Source organism: Opisthorchis viverrini, assembly GCF_000715545.1.
Source record: "Opisthorchis viverrini unplaced genomic scaffold opera_v5_674, whole genome shotgun sequence".
Lineage (NCBI taxonomy): Eukaryota > Metazoa > Platyhelminthes > Trematoda > Opisthorchiida > Opisthorchiidae > Opisthorchis > Opisthorchis viverrini.
The window spans coordinates 29532-50658 of NW_008752328.1; the positions used below are offsets into that span (position 1 = coordinate 29532).

Sequence of the window (21127 nt, forward strand, 5' to 3'; positions counted from 1 at the left end):
TGACCGACAGTCAAATGGCCCAGCGACTTTTGCTTGTGCGGTGGGAAGGGGTTTGGGGAGGGACGTCGGGGGCCGCCAACCTGCGCGGGCAAATGATACTGCCCGGTTGCCCAGGCCGAGGAAGGGGGTTTGGTTGAAGTACCCCACCTTGAGCCTTCGACTCAAAAGTCTGACCCACGGGCCAGTGAGAGAATGTAGGGTTTTCTTTGGGGACCCTTCCCGGAGCCGATGACTCAATAGTCTGACCTGCTCGGCTGCAGGGGTTGGCCTAACATGCTGGTCGCCTGGGGAAAACACCTTATTGCCTTCACACTCCTGTCGTAGAGGACAGTACGACTTTACCCCCAGACCGCCCCGTACTACGATTGCTCGCAGTGCGGGGTCTCGCTGCTCTTGGTCTGGCTGCTCCCTTTGGCCTTCCTGGCATGGTTGTACCTTGTGGAACGAAGTTCCAACCAGTGTAGCCCGCGGGATCATTGCAGCACTCAAGCCCGACCACCACGTCAAGGTGGCAGCTTTAGGTCGGGTAGTGCCTGCCTAGCCTATTTGGGTCTATCTGGGAAAAGGAGACCGGGACAGACAACTGTGGTTAAACGATAGTGGTGCCCATTTTCAAAAAGGGAACTCGCAGTGAATGTCGTAACCACAGAAATGTTGGATGTCTGTTGTTTGGGTCTATCTGGGAAAAGGAGACCGTCTCGGACAACTGTGGTTAAACGATAGTGGTGCCCATTTTCAAAAAGGGAACTCGCAGTGAATGTCGTAACCACAGAAATGTTGGTTTGATGTCTGTTGTGACAAGGCTCCTGGCATCACTGATCATTCATCGTCCTACGGTGGCACACGAAACCTTGACTCGTGGGAATCAAGAGGGATTTTGATCGGATGGGAGCTGATTCATCTTAACACTCCGTCAGATGTTGGAGCAACGCCACATGTACAGACGACCCACAGTCTTCAAGGGGATTTGATTTCAAGGGTGTGTTCGATTCTATCGATCGGTCAGTGCTGTCAACTACACTTGCTCAGCAGGATATGCCCCAGAAGTTTGTAAACATAATCCGATCCATATGTTCACATACTTTTGGGTGGATGAGTGTATGGTGGGCTCTCCAAAAGCTTCCCTACAAAAGGTGTTGTCAGACAAGAAGTTGCACTCTCTCCACTCGTGTGCAACTTCATCAATGATGAAATAATGAGGTGAACGCTGGAAGGTCTTCAAAACTCCGCTGTCCAAATTGTTGTTGGTGACAGCATTGTCGATCTGAAATACGAAGATGACCAGAGCGAAGCACAAGCCATGTTGAATAGACTGACCACCATCATACCATCTCTTAGCATGCGCGTTGCATCTTCAAAGTGCAAAGTCATGATTCAGAACGTGCAGTCTCCGAACGTTTTCCTTAAAATTTAGAGAAAGTCACTCGAGATGGTGGAAAACCCTGCATACGTCGGTAGTTATATTTACTCTGACGGAAATGTGTCTGATTAAGTCAGTGCAAGGATCTCGAAGGCTCGAACCACGTTCGCTAATTTGCGTCATTTGTGGCCCCTAAAACGCACCTCATCAGATCTTAAGAGTATCTCACCACGGAATGCTGGTCGTGAACACCTCCGTATGCTCCAGTCAGATCAAAGATTGACCACCTGCCTGCATTTGCCACTTTGAAATAGGCTCATAAACCAGTGCCCTTCGTGGCCTACGGGCATACTCAGTGCACGACCAAGCCAACACAGTTTCTGTTGCCCGACATTTTCTTCAGCTAACGTTCCTGCTACACAGCTGACCACTCGTTTTCCAACCAAATCTATACTTTCAATGCAATGATTAACACAGACCAAAAGACAATTCAGTTGCGCTGGCCACGCGGTAAAACAGCTGTGCCCTAGTCTCACGTCCCTTGAGGTCCTTTGCCGTCATGTGTCACATTTGTAAACACCACCCGAAATTCGGAGTTTTGTACGTTCTGTACACTACAGTCAGATCTCCCACAAGTTCCCGTCCCGCAAATTCAAAAGCCTTCCTTTTTGCAGTGTTCAGTGAACGTATATCCAAGGGCAGTGCACGTGTTAGGGGAGAGGGTAGGCTAGAGCAGGGGGTCCATGGTTTCCCCTCCAAAGGTTTAGTTTCCTTTGGCTTAGTTTCTGAGTTGCAGCTCTGCAGGAGCCTCATATTTTGGTCGTAAACACAGCAGTTTATTGATTTACCTTTAGAAGGTTTCATTTAGTCCTTGAGCTACCCGAACTGAACCATCACCAGTAAAGAAATGATCTCCAACTCCGATATCTAGTGAGCTTTGAGTAACTGGAATGATGTTGAAATCAGTGCAACACCTATTACATTATGGCTTTGAAACAACCAACCAAATTCCGTCACATTTGTGTAGGGTTTGTATTTTCGAGGGACGAATAACCAGGAAGGTAGTCAGGGCAGGAAGGATCGTTTAAGTGAGGTTGTACTCTGAAGCATTTATACGAATCGCGGTATTTCAAGGTATGACAACATCTTGGTCTTACCTTGGTGCATTTTTATGCATGTACAAACGTCCTATGCTGTCAGTTCCGTGAATTGAATGACTCCAGTAACCAACAGTTGGAATTTGGAAGCGCTGCTCTAAAATGCGTCCCAGTATTGACTCAGTGACACTAAAGACGTTGTTGTCTTCCGAGTTAACGGCTTTAGGATGGATGCCGGTCGTTGTCACCATAGCTGGACAACGAGAGCCCTAGCTATGTTTATGTAATTAAATGTTCACGAAAAATAGTTTCCAACCCAATTGATTAATTCGATCCTTCCATGGATGCACCTCTATTGTGAAGAACTTTATCGTTCATAAGGCAAAATTTGGGGTTCGAACCATTTTGAGCTGTTCTTAGAAGTACATTATTTTGGGAGGGAGTAAGCAGTGTTTGTTGAGATTTCCTCCGAGAAAGTAAACAAGGCGTTCTTGAATGCAACCTTTATTCCCAAACAAATTACGAAGCGTGTAATAACACGGAGTTGTGGTTGAAATCATGGCATTACGGCTTGGGGTAAAACCCCTTGGTCTGTTGAAACGTATCAACACATTCCGATGCCACTGTCCTCCTAAGTCGGTATTCCTTGGTGAAACTCGGCAGCCATAACCAAATAAACGACCAAATTTGGGCGAAGATACGATCGGTATGTGTTGATCTTCGCTCCAGCCCTCCCTCTGACAGTTGTAATCTCCAAAGCAGATCCAATCATGGAAAGTCAGGACGGACGTGAGTATTCCTCGTATGATGGTTTCTGTCTAAAAGACAATCGCCACCCTCTCATCTGCTTTTTGTAGATGTCACAGGAAAAGTTTAGAACCGTTGGAGATCGTGAGGAGAGTTTCGGAAACCCATATTTCACCTTTGTTCATATGGAATCTCTAAGTGAAAAGTTGAAATTACTAAACTACGAACAAGATTTCTGCCGGTAAGTATGCAGATTTAGTAGTATTGCTAATCGTCCCGTGTATGTTGCAGAACAAGAAGTCAGAAGCCGCTCTCAAAGCATTATTATGCAATACCCACAAACCCTGGAGAACAGTTCCACAATTTCACTTCTTTAGCATCCTGGCTGGTAGTCAAAGCGAATGGAAAAATTGACCCTCCCCAGGAGTATGATGATCCAAATGCTACCATCGCAACGATTTTGGATGCAGTCCGTGAACTAGGACACAGTGTAGAGTTTCCTCCATCTAAACTAAGAATTGGTTGTGGTGAATATTGCATCGAAGTACTACGCGTGCTTGCTGAATCAGCATTACATGTTCAAGGTCACCGATTTCAGTCACCAAAGTATCCTGAAGAGGATGAAGACGAACTTGATATTGATGATGTCGATGTCTCAAATGGTGATGGTGACATAGCTGAGTGGCAAGGGCAGACTAATGGAGGACGGTGTGTCGGAAATCTTCTGGTTGCTGTTGATGGCGATAGATCGCCATTGGATGGTGGTTATGCCGAAGAGGAAGAGGATGATGAAGTTCCCGATCTTGAAGGTATTGTAAATGTTTTCGTTTCTGGTGACCTTTAACCGTCATCCTAAACATTGGTTCAATGCGTGGACTCACATCAATGAACGGGAATTTTAACCGCTGTTCCTTTAGCCTGAACTCCGGCGCGGAGCCCCGGAAATCGTGTTAACCTGATGACTAATTGCAATGAGGTATTCTGGGGACGAAAAAACATCCAGCACGTCTTTCTAGAGGACAAAAACAGCGTCAGTTTTGTGCAACTCATGGACGAATGAGAAGCTCTCAATTTTTGTGTGTGGCAAATTTTACACCGCTGTTTATGACAACCGGTAGTTGATCTTTGGGTCCCTTAAAACCCATTTTTGGTGCTTTTCATGGCCGTAGTTTAGGCTGTTGCCTTCTGTCGATATGAAACGTTATGATATTCCCAAAAGTCGTGTGATTTGAATCATTGGTGCTATGACAACAATATCATACTCAAGTGGACGCAGGGGTAGCAGGTTATTGAGAATACAACAAATGGCAAGAGTTTGCGTATGTATTGCGCAATGCTCCATTTCACACATTTACATCCATTTGGGCTATCTTGGAAGTTACGCCATTCACTCGCTATACCGTAAAGTGGAAGCAGCTACATCACATAGGTAGAGTGGTGCATCAAATTACCAAGTCACATGAGTTTTCTCAGACAGTAAACCAACTGACTCTTAGTGTAAATGCGACTTTTGTCATTTTCGATGTTGGTTTCTCCTATACTAATGTGCCCACCGCTGGTAGCCTTTAATTTGATAACTTCTGGAGGAAGACATGTTTAATAGCCGTACTGCCCTCTCTGTGTAGGAATTATATTTACGATCCACCCTTTTTTACGTTCAGCTGTCAGGTATACCAAAAGACTGATGAAGTTACCATTGGTTCACCTTCATCCTGTCATAGTTAAGGTACTTTTAGCAAGCCTTCAGTCTCGGACATTGAGCAATTTTTGAAGACCCGGAGAGTTTGGCTCTGACACTTCAACGGCAAATTTGTCATTGTAAAGAAATGCCATGCGACCTAGTTCTTTTCATATCTCACCACATTGGGTAACTCCATTCGCTTTACAGTAGAACTTGAGACAACAGAACAATTGCTTTCTTTGATTGAAGGTCTCTTGGACACGTCACCCCCTTAGAAATACAGTTCAGCACAAACAACCCTAATCAGATCAATGTTTAAACCTTAAGTCTGCCCACTTGTTGAGTAGGATGTGAGCAATAATTCTCAGACTAGTTCCCCGAGTGAATAATATATGTAGTTCCTTAGCTTCGTCCGGAAGCGAGATTTTCTATATTAAGCAAACTGGGGAACAACGGAGTCCAACAGGTTTAATCGAAAGCACGCTTCAGCCACCCGGCCCGAACACAGCAGTCAGAATGAGGGTTGAACCATTTGACTTTCAGGCTCCAAAATTTCTAAATAGACAAGGCACTGTAGAGGCAACTGGTTGGCACGAAAGACCTATCTTAGCCCGATGACTGTAGCAACCGTGTCGACAGGGTTGATTGTACCAGCTGTGACTGTGCTTACAGCGAAGAAATTGGCAGACAATTGAAGGTCTAAATCATCGAACATATACTACACTCAAGCCGCTCCAAGGAACGCGAACGAACTGAACAAAACAGGGCATGATTCACTTGTCGCACCCCTTGCATTAGATGGGAACCATTTGGTCATCATTGATAACGTGCGTAAGCTGAGGTCGAATCGCAGTCTGTATGCACAAAGGTGCCGTGCTGAATCAATTTCCAACGAGTCTGTAAGTATTGAGTAATCTACCATTTGGTCGGGCTTATTTCATCATACAAGAACAACGCAAGCACGAGAGATCTCAGTTGACACGACAACTTAGTCCCAAGGGAAGGTATGAAGCACCTGGTGCAACACTCACGTACGCTCCAGCGGGATGACGCAAGTTATTCATACCTGTCATAGTGCACATGATAGCAAATTGACCAGTTTCTGGTTAGTCACATTGGTAATGTCTTTAGATCAGTCACCTGTTCCTTGATACAGGTAATCGTCGAAAAGTCAGTCGGCTTCATTCAGTATATATATATACATATATATATATATACAAAGTCAAAAGTACTTAATATGGGAACTTTTCCTGTGTTGTTCGTAACGCAAACCTTTGGGCGTGGGTAAAAATCCAAAACTGTAGCTTATTCAGCTTGAGGTTATGTTTTTAAACGGGGTTATGTCAATGAATTTGCATGTCCAACTATCTAACGGCTACGGTGACAATGATAGTTTCCGACGTTGTATTCTTATCAAATTTTCCCGATAGAAAAAGCGTACACATCGATACATACCTGGCCCTAAGTGCGACAAGAGTCTCTTCGCTCAAAGTCTGAGGGGTTCGTAAAGTCCAGTTCTGTTAGGTAGAATGCTTAAATGACTGTCCATAAACTCAATGTAGGCTAAGCAATCTTATACCTCCTGAGAACAAGAGAAATTGAGCCAATAACAGAGCCTACACTTTTTCAACTCTCCCGAACTCTCTTTACAGATAACCTATAAAAATTTACTGACGGTTGTGGGAAATCATCAACAATTGACTTCTTTCTCCGGTAAGATTCTAATTCACAGCCATTCGAGCAGGATTTCAAACACGTGGCACCAGGTACGGGTGTCTGATAAGTAGTGCGGTCATTCTAAATGTGGGCGGAACGTGAGTTTAGGCGCTATCCTCTCAGTTCATTTAGTATTTTTTTGGCTGGCTCATCAAGTGACCAGTTCTTAGACAAAGGATTCCTTTATTCTCATAAAGGAAACTAATCACAAGGTTGCTGGAAACTCTTCGACAGCCCATGACCGGTTTCGCCCTTCTTGTGGCTGATCAGGTAGGCGCAGTCCCCGAGTTTCCATCAACCTTATGTTCTACTTTATTCTCTATTTGTGTAGCTTACTGGGATATTACCAGTAGTATGGGGATTTAGTGTTTAAGATGTGCATTTAATGCTTCAACTGAAGCACACTTAAGCTGAACATCCGAGAAGCACTGCGCAGCTGTCTCATGCCAATTAAATATCACCATTAGTTGGTATTTCACAAAAACTAGATCATCGGCCATACTTGGTTCACATAGGGTGTGCTTACTGGCTCCCGACCTACAACTCCGTCCGGCGTCCCCTGGCTCAGACTGGAACACTCACTGCATATTGATCGGTAATAATGGTGACAACATTAATAAATAATAATGATAATAAGGACAAACACCACTTTTCGACTAGAATGATAATATGGTTCCAACTAAGGTGACTGACTAACAACATTCGTAAATCGCTTCGAGTATACTTGTGAAGTTTAGATTTTGGTTTCAAGGTCCATTTAAACGAGTTAAATAAATAGGTTAAGTAAATTAGTCTGTAACGCTGGTCTCACTGTCAGTGATGTGGATTATCATTATACAGATTGGTAATACCATAGCGGTATTCTGTTACTAATTTTTCCAGGAATCTTGATGAATAGCAGTGGTCATTTGTCTTAAGGGGGTCTTCATAGGCTAGTGTTCTCCGGATTCGGGCTAAAACGCATTCAATCCATAAAGGAGAATCCATGTATGAGAAAATACTTGACTGTGTGTTCATCCAGACAGTTTTGTCAATTACTTTCAAAGGAATCCAATATGAATAAGCGAAATAACCGCCTTAGGTCATAATGATTGAAGACTCGTGCCGGAACTCTGTCCTGGCGCTTCAGTTGATGGGGAATATTGAACCCATTCTTCATTTCCATAAACCACCAGCGTGGATAAGGGGGTAAGCATCCGAACCCAAAATCATATGCAAGTTGTGTGTTCTCTTGCTACATTCATAACTTTGGCATTAAATCCACAATATGGGAAATACTTGGCGAGCAGTATTGGGGATCCTAGAACTCGTACGGGGGAACCCTGTGTGCTGCCGTGGACAGCGAGTTCCATAATAAGCGAAACGCATCATATATCCACTCGCTGAAAGTATATAGGGCTGGAAGAGATTGAAATACTTGATCGGAATGTTGTGTGTAGAAAAGCTTTTGACGAAAATGTAGTTTGTTTTACTCGAAACAGTCCTAATTTAAGGGACTGCGTTTATCGCAGAACCGATGAAGGCGTGTACACAAGATAGATACTTGGTAGAAGGCTTACAATCCCCACTTAACAGTCTACTGACAGTCCTGTATCCACATACCAATTTATCAGCTCCCGCTTCGAATGCGCAGCTACCTACTCCACCTCCCCAAATCATCGGTGAACGATACTATGTCAGCCACAAACACTGTACGACAAGTACGCGTTCTTACAGCTCATAATGATGATGATGACGTGCATATTCAGAGTTATGGGCGTTTCTGGTGTATACAGCCCAACTTTGACCAAGGCAGAATCGGTGACCTCATGATCGGTTTTCATCACTCTCGAGCCTAATTGAGGAATGAAGCTACCACTAGGCGTTTTTTCATATTTGTGAATAACTGACACAAGAATTTCAGAGTCACCTAACAGACATCACTTTTGATGACCAAAGCTATCTCAGATTTCAACACCATTATTTCCAAATCGGGTTACGTCTTTAACCATTCAAAATAATCTGTAGTTCTGCGTAATGTGCTGCAAGTGGTATGGAATTGATTTGGTTGCAAGACCGCTGCATCTTTATAGCAGGTCGGTTTTATATAAACCGTATCAGCTGTCAGAATCGCCCATTTTCGCTAATATACCATTTTCCCATCCCAAGATTTTGCCCAATCATGAATTATAAAGCAATGAGTCCTACTGGCTTCCTTGAAGTAAGCGCCGAGAACAAACAACTGTTTGACAGACTTATTAGGGCTCTGTTATTTCGTTATTCTCACTCGAGTGTCTTATGTCATTGCAACTGAAGGCGAACAAAATTTGTACAGGTTAAAACCAAACAGCGTGGGATCGGATCAGACAGGTGAGAGGAATCGATATTGGGACGTGGTACGGTAAGATGAGGAAACCGAGCATTTACAAACTGCATCTGGGATAGAATAAGTTGCATTTGATGCGAACCGGAGAATAAGGGAGGGAGTAGGTTCGTTTGCTCATACCCGGATAGAGCTGAGTGAACAACTTTATTCTTCTGACCGCCTCTGGCTCGTTTCCACCCTTCACGTGGTTTTGCGATAAGAACCTTCCGAGGAATTCGGTCGACTAGCGTACGCAACGCTTGGACAAGCTAGTGCAACTGATGCAATGTGGTCAGCTCACCTATCGAGGATGAGTTATTTCTTCCGAATACCTTTCGATGTACTTCAGCATTGCTCATCCGGTGTTCCCACCAGACTTGGGCAATGCTCCGAAGACATCGATTCCGCTGAAATGCAGTACGTTCCTGCTTCTTGGTTTTGTGGTACCTGGTTAGAATGGCGGCCCCTTTGGAAATCGTCAATAACCCTGATTTTGCCCAAATACGTAACCTAGCAAAATCTGACTGGCTTACTGAACGAATGCGGTACGTAACTGATAACGTATGAAGTCCTTGGGAGGATTTTACTCTTCTTCATTTCATGTATCTACCTTCGTTTTGCATTACTTTGAGAGTTGTGGTATGGTCACTCTAATTTGAGTTCAAAGTGCCTATTTTGAAAACCGGATACGGTTGTTTCTATGTGAACCTGCAGTATTTCGTACAGCAGTTCTGACCCGCACCAGGGGGGGATTGTGGTCGCGTGACCAAACGTTTTTGTTTCTCAGCATAACTTAAAACCAGGGGAGAAGTTTTTCCGTTCCATTTCCGAAAATCCCTCAACAAATATGTTCAGAATAGTCCAACAGCTTATTCAAATCGCGTCCACATGTCAACATCATGCTTGCTTTCCAGATCGACCAAACTTGCGTGTAACTGGCAATCGCAATCGCATTGACTGGAAACATATATTTAACCAACTTGTTGTTCTCGCTTCAGTTTTCCTCAAAAAAATGTTGATCTGCTCATGCTTGGCAACAGCCGCTCTTTGCAGCGGTCATTCGTAATATCTCCTTTGGTCAAATCGTTCAGAAACAAAAGTACCATCCATGACAACGAAGCAAAAATACAATCCACATCCGACGATGCTACGTTGGAGGACTGAGCCTGCTGCAAGTATTATTAGTGAAATAGCTGCTCAGCTATCTTATCTGCATATTCACGTCTACAGGAATCCCCAAGAGAAATCATTGCTGTGAAACTGGGATTGGGACTATCGTCAAGGGTCGCATACAACTCCGCAGCCGACATGACTAGTCCTTGTGTGAATGGGTCTTTCTGCGAGAACACTATATCCTTTTGTTACTCATGCTTGACAGAAATACTGTTTGCGGAATCGCTTTACCGGCGTTTGCATCTCACAGTAGTCAGCTTGAGCCTTAGGAGAGAACTTGAAGAGTATAACTAGAGAATGTATTTAAAAAAATGTAGTAATACGGATTTGAGACTCGGAGATGCCACCCGGTCAAACGGTAAATGCGAATCTAAGTACGTGTATCGCCATCAGCTAGATCCAGGGTCTGACCATCAAAATAGGTTGAAGTTTTTGATCCAATGATCTTTCTATGCAATATTGGTGCAATCCACTTCTTCCATAGCATGTATTCCTCCTCACGCTGACTGCTTTCCTCGTTCAAGCGTTGAAAAACCGGACACGTTTCCAACGGACCACTTCCGCTCATGACGTGCGGAAACAAAGTCCAAAGTTAGACGACAGATCATTGCTATCACAGTCAACGACAGTTTCTGATGACGGTATAATAGCTTGCATGCAAGGAGTAGTCGAGTCGAAAACCGACCCAACCGACTGGCAGTTAGAGGTCGAACGTGTGCTTCCCCAATTGCGGGTCACCATCCGATCAGACGCGAAAGACTGGCGCTCGCATTTGGAAGAAATGCGTCGATATCAATCGGAAATCGAAGCTGCATATACAGATGTGAAGACACACCTAGCACGACTTTGTGAAGACCTAAGCAGAGCACTTGAAAAAATCTACAGTCGGGAAAAGTATATGAACAGTCAGATTGAACCACTTCTTGCTCAGTATAAATCCATACAGGTAAGGTGATTGATGACATTTAAGTTGCTACCCACCTGTCTTACACTGTAGTTTTGTTTTGCTGGATATTCAATATACGTACGGATTCAGACCCGTTTGTTCTTACGTCAAACTAGTAGCGTTCTTCCTACACCACAGCACTCACTTTTATGATACTCAGAATCTTGGACTCGAAACATGGTCTCGTGTACCTATAGCAGTAGCGGATGCGGAGATATTTGTCATTCAAGGTACTCTCAGGAACTCTTACGGTTCAGTAACACGAAAATTCTGTTGTGGATACTTGATGGCTGTTAAAGAACAATAAACAGATGAATAGTCTGGGATAAGAGGTACGTTGTTTTTCACCTCGAGAGCTATCCAATGAAAAAATGAAGACGACAAAAACATCGGGATTACTGATGGTGTAGGCAAGATTACCACTCAAAGTAAGAAAACTATGCTCAATACATCAACTACACTAAACGATGAGAAACCGATGTATGTCAAAGATACTGAGAGAGCCTAAGCTAGTTACGTGTGTTAGTTAGTTGTCGATCGGGTGATACGCTTTCCAACTAGCAAGAATAAACCACGGAACACAACTTGAACATCAGACCTACTGGCCAACGTAGCAAAATCTGTATCTGAACCCACTGCAAGAAATGGAGATACAAAGGTGTAGGAGTTCCGCGCCGATATCAGCTCGAAGAGCGTTAAAAAGATTCAGCGCGATGTGGTGTATATTAAGGAATTTTTTAACTATAAAGTCAAAACATAGTGCAGTGAAATACGTTGTTGTAATCCGACGTTTCGGTTGCCATGGGCGACCTTTCTCAAGGCTTTCTACAATCGACTGAATACGAGTCAAATGCAGCGACACTTGGGTCCGCCACCGTGTGTTGTGATTGGTGCATCCTTGTGGTCACTTGACAGTGTGCGTGTGTGTGATTGTGTGCGCACTCTGATTAGGAAATGCTTCCGCTTGTTGTTGTGCCAGTTGTGATGCTTCATTTTTTTTGAGATCCTAGCTTGACATCTAGTTATCATACCTGCCAAGGCGTGCAGGCAGCCCAATCCAGATAGACGGGATGCTGGCACCATCACTTCGGTTGATGCAGTTTGACTGTGAGTTGATCTCACACATCAGCGCACGTCCGTTCCACATGTCACTTGGATCCTGACTGTAGTATACGTGTACCATCGATATTGATTTGACTCAAGTGCGTGGAGTGCAATGGCTGAGGCGCGTTCTGGTTTCAACTCTATTGGGTTTCTTGGAGGAAAACTCACGTGTCATTTGTGCTTCGCGATTCGTACGTGGAGTTGCCTAGCTGTCTGGCCCATGTATTTTGCTGGACATTCTGCACAGGGAATTTGGTAGGTGCAGTTTTTGCGGTGTTTCAGTTCGATAGAGTCCTCTCTTCTCACGAGGTGTCGTTGTAACCTGTTGTCAATTCGGAAAAATGTTTTAATATCATAATGACAAAGTATTTTTCGAATGGCATCCGAAGTGCCAACTCTATAGGGTATTCCCACGGTGACCATCGGGTTTTTGTCTTCCTGTCTCAGTTCCGAGTAACGTTCTTCCCATTTGTTGGGAAATGGTCTCCATTTTGCTGTAATGCCCTACTGACTCGCGCCAGTTCGTCTGCTCGAATGGATTCGTCCGAGCATATCTTCTTGATGCGATTCGTCAGCGATCCAACAACTGCGCGTTTGGACGTAGTGTGTATGCGAAGACTCATAATGCGAATACCTGTCTGAACTTGTAGGTTTTCTGTGGCATCCCACTGCGTTAACTGAGGGCTTGCAGTCCAGAAAAATAATGGTCCTCTGCTCGGTCTCAGTCACAATCGTGAATAATACTGTTGCATTGTTCATTCAAAAGTTTACAAAGGATTGTCGTTGTGTGGTTGATATGACCGTAAATATGTCGTCAACATATCTCAGCTAGTTGCTTAGTGGATGGGTGAATTCATATAGGGCCTTAGTTTCAATATGGTAAGAAGAGATTAGCCACTTTGGTCGATACTAGAGAACCCATAGCGGCACCGTCAGTCTGTCTGTAGATCGTGTTTTGAACGGTGAAAAACGTGGTGCTTAGACACGGTTTAACACCAGGAATGACATCAACAGGAGTTAAGTTTGTTATCTGTGCTAGAGATGTGTCGTCGCACAGAATAGAAGACAGAAAAGATAGACAGTCGTCATCTAGTACGCTTGGATAAAGAGCTGACTGCTACTTCATCATTGATTTGTGTGGATTAGAGGATACTGACAAAATCAAAGGAGTCATTCACGTGACTTACCACCAGCTGACAATACGGCTTTAACAAACTGCTTAAGTATTTGGATAAGTCATAAGCATTTGGATTCAAGTCACATATCGAACGGACGTGCGCCGATGTGTGAGATCAACTCACAGTCAAACTGCATCAACCGAAGTGATGGTGCCAGCATCCCGTCTATCTGGATTGGGCTGCCTGCACGCCTTGGCAGGTATGATAACTAGATGTCAAGCTAGGATCTCAAAAAAATGAACATCACAACCGGCACAACAACAAGCGGAAGCATTTCCTAATCAGAGTGCACACACAATCACACATACACACACACGCACACTGTCAAGTGACCACAAGGATGCACCAATCACAACACACGGTGGCGGACCCAAGTGTCGCTGCATTTGACTCGTATTCAGTCGATTGTAGAAAGCCTTGAGAAAGGTCGCCCATGGCAACCGAAACGTCGGATTACAACAACGTATTTCACTGCACTATGTTTTGACTTTATCATTAAAAAAGATCGTTAGCGGGTAGAAATGGTTCATGTTCTGTTGCTCCCGACAAGTCGTGAAAATCGCTTATCTTCGGTGGTGTGCCGAGCTTCTGACAGCGCGTGTGTCCATTGACTGGTGGAAAGGTGAATGTTGATTTGTGCAAATCATTGGCCAAGCTCGACCACCTGACCAACAACCAGTGATTTATCTTCTTTGGTTAGTTTGGTTCATTATTCGAGTTACTTGCACAAAACTGAAGCAGTCTAAGTTGAAAGGCAGGACACGCTGCTTGTTCATTTTCACTTCAATTCTATACGAACTTAGTTGGACGTTTTGATGGAGATACTACACTGCTAGGTTGTATGAAAACTAGAATAAATATGTGACGAATTCGGACAGTTGCCCTACGTACCTCAAGAGTAAATAAAAATCAGCTGGAGACTCTAGAGTAGAGCTCCTCTTGAGTGGTCGATTTCCAGATGATTGGTCATCGTCCGCTATAAGTGTTCTTTTATCATGCTCAAAGATGTTGAGCAAAGATTTGCGCATTTTAATGGCCTCATTTTAAAGGCCTCTTCCGACTAGGATGTTCCCCGTGCCTCCCCAAATTGTTTGTGAATTCGTTTAGCCGGGAATTTAATATAGCAAGCGCCCTGAATGACTCACAGCTACCGGAATTTCACTTTTTTCAATTGATTCCAAAGTAAACTAATTGGGTTTTTATCCAGTCACCCATCGCCAGGAAAGACCGATTTTGGAGCCCCAATTGTCAATCCCCTTTCAGGAGAGACCATTTCCGGTCAGACATTTCAAACTATTTCTTCATAGAGTGCGACTAGATCTCATGTTAAGTCTATCTGACCCCGGATAGCGGAAACTACCTTAGAATACATCCTAACGCTAAATTCCTGTCATAGTTCAAGACTATAACAAAGGAACAAATATAAATGTTATCGGAACTACCTTACAAGTGTAAGCAACAGAGATGTACTTTCAGTCATTTATTCAAACCGCGTTTACCCGAGACTCAAAGATGGTAGTACAATCATCCAGGTTTTTATTTTCAATCCCCATTTCTGTATCCTTCAATTTGCAGAGCAAGCTATCGGAAATTTCGCTGAAGTACCGGATGGCCAGTGGTGGAATTACCGAACGAAGTCGCATGCTAGCAGAACTAAGTGAGGAATTAGAGCGGGTGAAAAACGAAATGGACGAGAGGGGTTCAAACATGACCGATGGGTCCCCGGTGGTCCGAATAAAACAGGCAATACAGAGATTAAAAGCAGAGATGCTTGGAATGGACATACGCACAGGTGTATTGGAGCACATTCTGCTGCGCACCCACCTACGAGTGAGAGAGGATAGTCAAAAGTCCCTATTTTCAAAAGATGGTGCCTCGGTTGTGGCAGAAACTGCAGCGTTTGTATACTAGACGGTATCAATATCCTTGAAGTAATCTTTCAGCTGAAAAGCCCCAATTAAGTGGCGTCGATTTGTGACCATTTAATTGTCCACTAACTTCTCCCCATCAAGATACAACACATCTCATAACTTACCCCGAAACATTGCTGAGAAACTGAATTACACATAAAAGGTGTTTGTAAAGAATACCAGTATCTTCTCCTAGTGACGCTACTGAAGGACAATTTCCCCTACCCTAAGAAAACCTTCTATTGTAGACTTATTGGGCACACTGAAGAACTAGTACGGCAGCTATCGAGTGGCCGCAGGTCTTGGAAGTCACTAGAATACCAGTGGGTCCAGTTAGCAGCTGTTTTGAAGGCCTTGTGACGTCATGCGAGTGTGCAGTTTTCGGTGTATGGCAGCTGGTCAGGGATCACTAATTACAGTCAAGCTGACAGTCTCATTTTCCAACCACTGGAAATAGATCCTTTCAAGTGGAGCGGCAATAGGTTGGTCCAACTGCATCCAGTTAGTGCGCCCTAATCTGAACGAAAGGCGTTCTGGGACATTTTTAGGAAGCAATCGAAAATGCCTGAAGGTAAAATTTATTCATCAATCCAGGCATGGAATGATTTCCAGTTAAAGTGCTGGAATCCACTCTACGGAACAAAGTGTGCATTGGATATGAACTATATTTCCTATCGAGATGTGTAGGCTACTTTCTAGAGAAGTCCCTGTTTCCCAAGTTGATCTAATTTTTTAACGTCGACTGTGAGAATTAGTCAGCCCACCAATGTCCCAGATTCATGTTACCCATGGCCAACGATTCACAGTACAATTATCGCAGATTGTCGACCAACTTTATTTCTGCGGGCAAAGAACGTAACCGAACCCTCGTAGACATAGTTGTTGAACAGTCCATAAAGACCAAACGAGCTGTTAAAAAGTTGTCTGACATCGGATACTCTTTGTCCGTTAGAGCTTCAGTGATCAAGCACAGAGTCCGCAAAGTTGGTCAGCTTGGAGTGGCGGTCTCACAAGTATGTGGTATGGTACCCGGACGGTCGATATGAGACGTTTCAGAAAAGATCTTTCAAATCCAGGCGTTTTCCTGTGGTTGTAAACGGCTGCTAGAGCTGCACATCACAAATTTTTTCTGGTTATGATCTGGAAGAGCCATTCGTCGATATGGTTTGTGCTGAGGACTTTTGTGTTTGTATTTTTTGTAACCCAGAAAATCGCTAATAAGGCCTGCAGTTCTGTTAATTTGTTGCTCATAAAGACAAGGGTATTAAGGTAGATCAGATCCCCAAGTTATGTGACTGGACTGAACTGATCACTCGGATGGTCTTGTACCCACATCAGAGTTTTCCAGTCAACTGCTTAATCAATCGGCTGTACAGGTAGTGAGGGAATCTTTAGCACACCAGATTTCATACCTAATACGGTTGTCCCATCAAACAGCCAACAGCGGGCCAAATGAAAGTCAGAAGAGAGTGAAAGTAACCATTCCGACAACTAACTGGAGCGAACTGGGCATCAGGTCTAACTACATCTGACCCTTCTCCGTTGGCGAGACTAGCGTTTTGTCAATCCTCTCAAAGAGGGGCAGATGTACGTCACCATAACTGCTGAACAAGCTCATGAAAGGAACTCAGCCGATGAAAGGGACATCGATCTAGCAGTTGGTCTTGCTTTGTTTTTTACAGATTCGTGCATTACACAAACTTATTCGATCTCAACGGCACACTATCACGCTGATCTCCAACTGTGAACGTCTGGTGTGGACACATTAACGCAAGTCCAAAAACTGATCATACAGTTTTGGTTTGCTGACGGTATAGCGATCGACAGAAAAAGGATATGTACCGACTCAGTCTGTCGAATTCATTCACCATTCGGAACTGTGATCAAGAGAGAAAAATGACACTCCTGAAATGTAATATTACAGTGAATTCAATGAATTATGGTATTACGACTTGTCTGTGGTGATTTACCACTTATCACATACCTCGTTCCACCGGAAAAGATCATAAGCAGAGAGTTTATCAAAACATCGTGTAGCTTACGAGAGCTCGAGGAGATTGACATGAAGTTGTAACGCGCGCGAATAAAAACTGCATAGAAGAGACTAATACGTGTCAGTCAGGAATTACACAACACACACGGAAACCAGGAACCGCGGTAACAATCAGTTTCTGCGATTGTAGGTTACCATTATGATTAGTGCCATTCTGGATCAATATTTACCAAAAAATCAGCCACCACAAACTGAAATAGAGTCAAAATCAAAGTTTGTTCACACAAAGACGTCTAACCCCTATGCACACTTGCTAGTGTGATCTCGACATTCCTCATGGTAGGCTGCATTTAACAGTACATTTGAATATTTTCTTCGCCCGCTCATCGTTGGTTTGAACACGGAAGTGGATTGCATTTTCGCACGGAGATTTGGATATCAGCTACCTCAGTCGACCACTAAAATGAAGAGCTTCGACTGCGTTGAACTTTCAAAAACGGGCGCCATACCATACCAAGAAAGAAACGTCATACGTCTCGTTCCAGGTTAATACTTTTCTCAATTTGATGCCTAACAGCAGCGTTTCACCTGACGTCGTATCCTATCAAGACAGCTAGCAGGTACGGTGCTAAAGCATCTTTAGAGCAATCGTAAAAGCTGAGCTTGGATACCTAGTTACCTTTGGTAGCCTCTGCGGAGATGAATTGGTGAGAATACCTTTCCAGGGTTTTGTGCTTGCATCTTTTCCTTCATAAGCACCGGATAACTGAAATACGGGTACCATCGCCCCACTGTCTATGATAGATATATGGCTGGACTACGAAGTGCTTATCAGGTGATCTAAGCAGCAAATCAAACGGGTGCACATGGAACTGAACCTCAGAGCTTTAACGCTCGATATTGCATACGGCTCTATTTTGCTTTCCAGTGTATCGCATCAGAACCTAGCCAAGATGTGAGACTAAATAGTGAGGTCACTTAGGTGGTAAGACTAGAAAGTGCTGGATTCTATTTATTGAGAGACATGATTCAAAGCGCATAATTTAAAGGTACTAGCTACTTGGGACGATGCAGTCACAAGCTTTCAGGAAAGTAGTTGAATGGAAGAACCGTATGGATACAGGATCACATCCTCGCACTAACACGCATATTAATGGTGAGTGCTCCATGGGCATCTTTTATAGTGATTGATGTATGTTCCCCAAAGAGAGGTCACTCCTCAGATGAGCTAACGGTAGGCATTCTCTGCCTGATTTTTCATGTATTACCATCTTTGGTCACCTCCCAATCCCATAAATTACTTCACAGTACCACGTCTTGTAGGAAGACACAACAAGAACCGCACAAAGAGGGCGCGCGGCGACCTTGGACGACGTACACCAAGCCATCGAGGGTTTCTAAACTACTAAAAAAACTGGTCAAACTAGCTGAACAAATTCAAATCCAAGAAACCATAGTTACCAACAGATGAGCATCGAACTTGCCAGTATACAATACATGATAATACCTAGCTTCAGTTCCTTCCCCAGCTTACCGATTTGGGTATTAGTACTCAATAAGTGCACCGCTCATTATCGACCTCATTCTAACTGTGCTTCTCGGCTCAGCCAGTCATTAAGTGTGAGAAAAATTACGAAAAATATCACTCGAAAAGAGATCTGTGCTCTCTTAAATGGTACAATGCTAGAAAGACAGATATTTGATCGATGCGGAACATTGAAGAACAATCTCAATACACTACACCTCAGAATCGCAATGCGCTGACACGAAAAACGAAGGAAGGAGAGACAAGTAGGGTGTGAAGTTGGTTTCTGGACTTGAGAACCGACAAATGATTTGCCAAACCCATACCGTCAACTAACTTCTGGTACGCTGTTACAGCACAGTTAGGATATTAAATGGAATACATCATTTCCACAGCCATCAATGGCTGGCTCGCCAGATGTAAATCCTGTTGTTACACCTGTAGTGAATTTTTAAGCGGTGAAGCGGAATGGATATCGATGGATTACAATTTTGAAAAGAACCAACATAAGTAGTTCACCCGACTCTTGGTTGTGTACAATACGGACAAAACCAGTTGTTTTCTAAAGCTATCGAACGTAAGATAGTTTGCAGGCAGACACGATAAGTTCACCAAAATGCCCTTGAAACGTATTGATTATAAGGCGTAGACATTCCGTTGAAAACGTTGAGAACATGACGCAGTCTGGATATTACCCGTTCACGTCATGGAGTAGAAACTTAGAGGCCTGATTACTTTAAAAACAGCAACTTCATACCTGTTGCTTCATCAGTCTGTAAAAAATATTCTAGCTGTAGCACGCTTTCGATATCTAACTGCCGTACCACCGAAAGGAGGCACGAGAGCCAGGATACTGTCAGGCTTCCCAAGTCTAGATGGGGAAGTTGAGAGGTAGAGGCCGGTTTTGAACCACAGACCATCCGGTCAGTAAATTCGCCCTCTAACCACCGAGCAATCTCGTGTATTTAAAAGTGAATCTGTAATACACCAGAACATATGTTCGGGATATTTCGATTCTCCTGATACGTTTCGCCGTACGGCGTCAAGAAAGACGGCTTTAGGTTCACAGCATTAGATATTTCGATCCCATTGATAGAAGTTCCGTCGAACTCGGACATCAGGAACGCTTTTCCTCTTCCTTTCGAAAGATTCATAGACTCTAAGGCTGGGCGCCCCCCTCCGAATAAAACTGTGCGGCCGTCAGCGCTTTATGAAGACAGGAGTGACATGCAGCGTCCGATGAACTAAGAAGGCCACCTGTTTTTCCGGTTTCCTCCGCTCAGGTGCAAGTTTCGGACACAACCTGACAGCTCTCCACTAAATATGGTGATAGTTTTGTTTTCAATTCCATGTAACTCGGAAAATGTTTCGGGTCCTGGTTGGGCATGAGACACTATTAAGGCTACTTCATACGTCCAGTTGACATGAGCAATGCTCACAGAGCTAATCAGTAATATACCTAGGCCATGAATGCGATTATATCGACCGTGAATGGAAACGGGGGGATATCTCTTCGAATAAACACGACAGTTCAGTTTGACCGTTCGGGCTATGGCATGCAGGCCATTGCCGTCACACGTGATGGGAGAATTTCCACTAACTGGATGAGGACGTATCACGACTGGTGTATTCAGGCCGGAGGCGACCGTGAAATCTCCGTGTCCCTCAACTCCTGGCGTGGCTTCTAGAAATCCAAGGTGAAGCACAAAAACTCAGAATGTGAGATACATGTTATTAGGACCGCCTTGAACCAGATGACGATGTCTGAATTTGGGTGTTAAATGCATTTCTAGGCTCTCCATGATCATACACACAAAGACGAGGAATGCACTCTTGCCGGCTACAACGCACATGTAGTGCAGAGTCAGCTATCTGTAAACATCATTGGGAAAATTCACCCTTGACAGCTTATATGGTTTGGCCAGCTGTTCGCACAGCTTAAAAAAACATAACACACACTAACTGAGGTCGCCGTGGACGGCCTGGTAAGATTCGACAGAGGAGTCCGGACGTATCACACGAAAAAATGACCGACACCCACATATGGACGCCTTATGACCATGTGCCATTCTTCTGCAAACATCATGTCAGAGAAACACCATTCTAGGGCCTTAGTCCATATTAACTAATTCAAGAAATGATGCTTTAAGTTATCCTATTCCGGACTGGCCTTCATGTAGTCAAGGTATAAATCCTAAGGAAATTCATATACCATAATGTTATGTCTTGAAGTACGGTCGTGCAACTCTGCGTCGGCCCCTTGGCTTCCTGCTCCGCCCACTATGGTATAGCAAAAGGCACGGTAGCTCTACACAGCCCTTTATGGAGACAAAGGAAAATCATTACAACTGTA

General features: G+C 43.9%; 2 protein-coding genes across 2 annotated transcripts in view; both read left to right on the top strand.

Annotated features, from left to right (window-relative positions):
* Positions 1-3221: 3221 nt before the first annotated feature.
* Positions 3222-15475, top strand: T265_11936 (hypothetical protein; the record flags this gene model as incomplete). Its single annotated transcript, XM_009178778.1, has 5 exons — positions 3222-3246; positions 3315-3445; positions 3496-4013; positions 10643-11064; positions 14922-15475. 4 exons carry the CDS (start codon positions 3315-3317, stop codon positions 15255-15257), a joined length of 1407 nt encoding a protein of 468 aa, XP_009177042.1.
* A 560-nt stretch (positions 15476-16035) lies between these two features.
* T265_11937 (hypothetical protein) overlaps positions 16036-21127 on the top strand; it is a gene marked incomplete at both ends in the record, with an annotated part of 7429 nt that continues 2337 nt past the window's right edge. The window contains one exon of the mRNA XM_009178779.1: positions 16036-16269. Coding sequence (XP_009177043.1) covers positions 16036-16269 — 234 coding nt within the window. The remainder of the gene's footprint in view (positions 16270-21127) is intronic.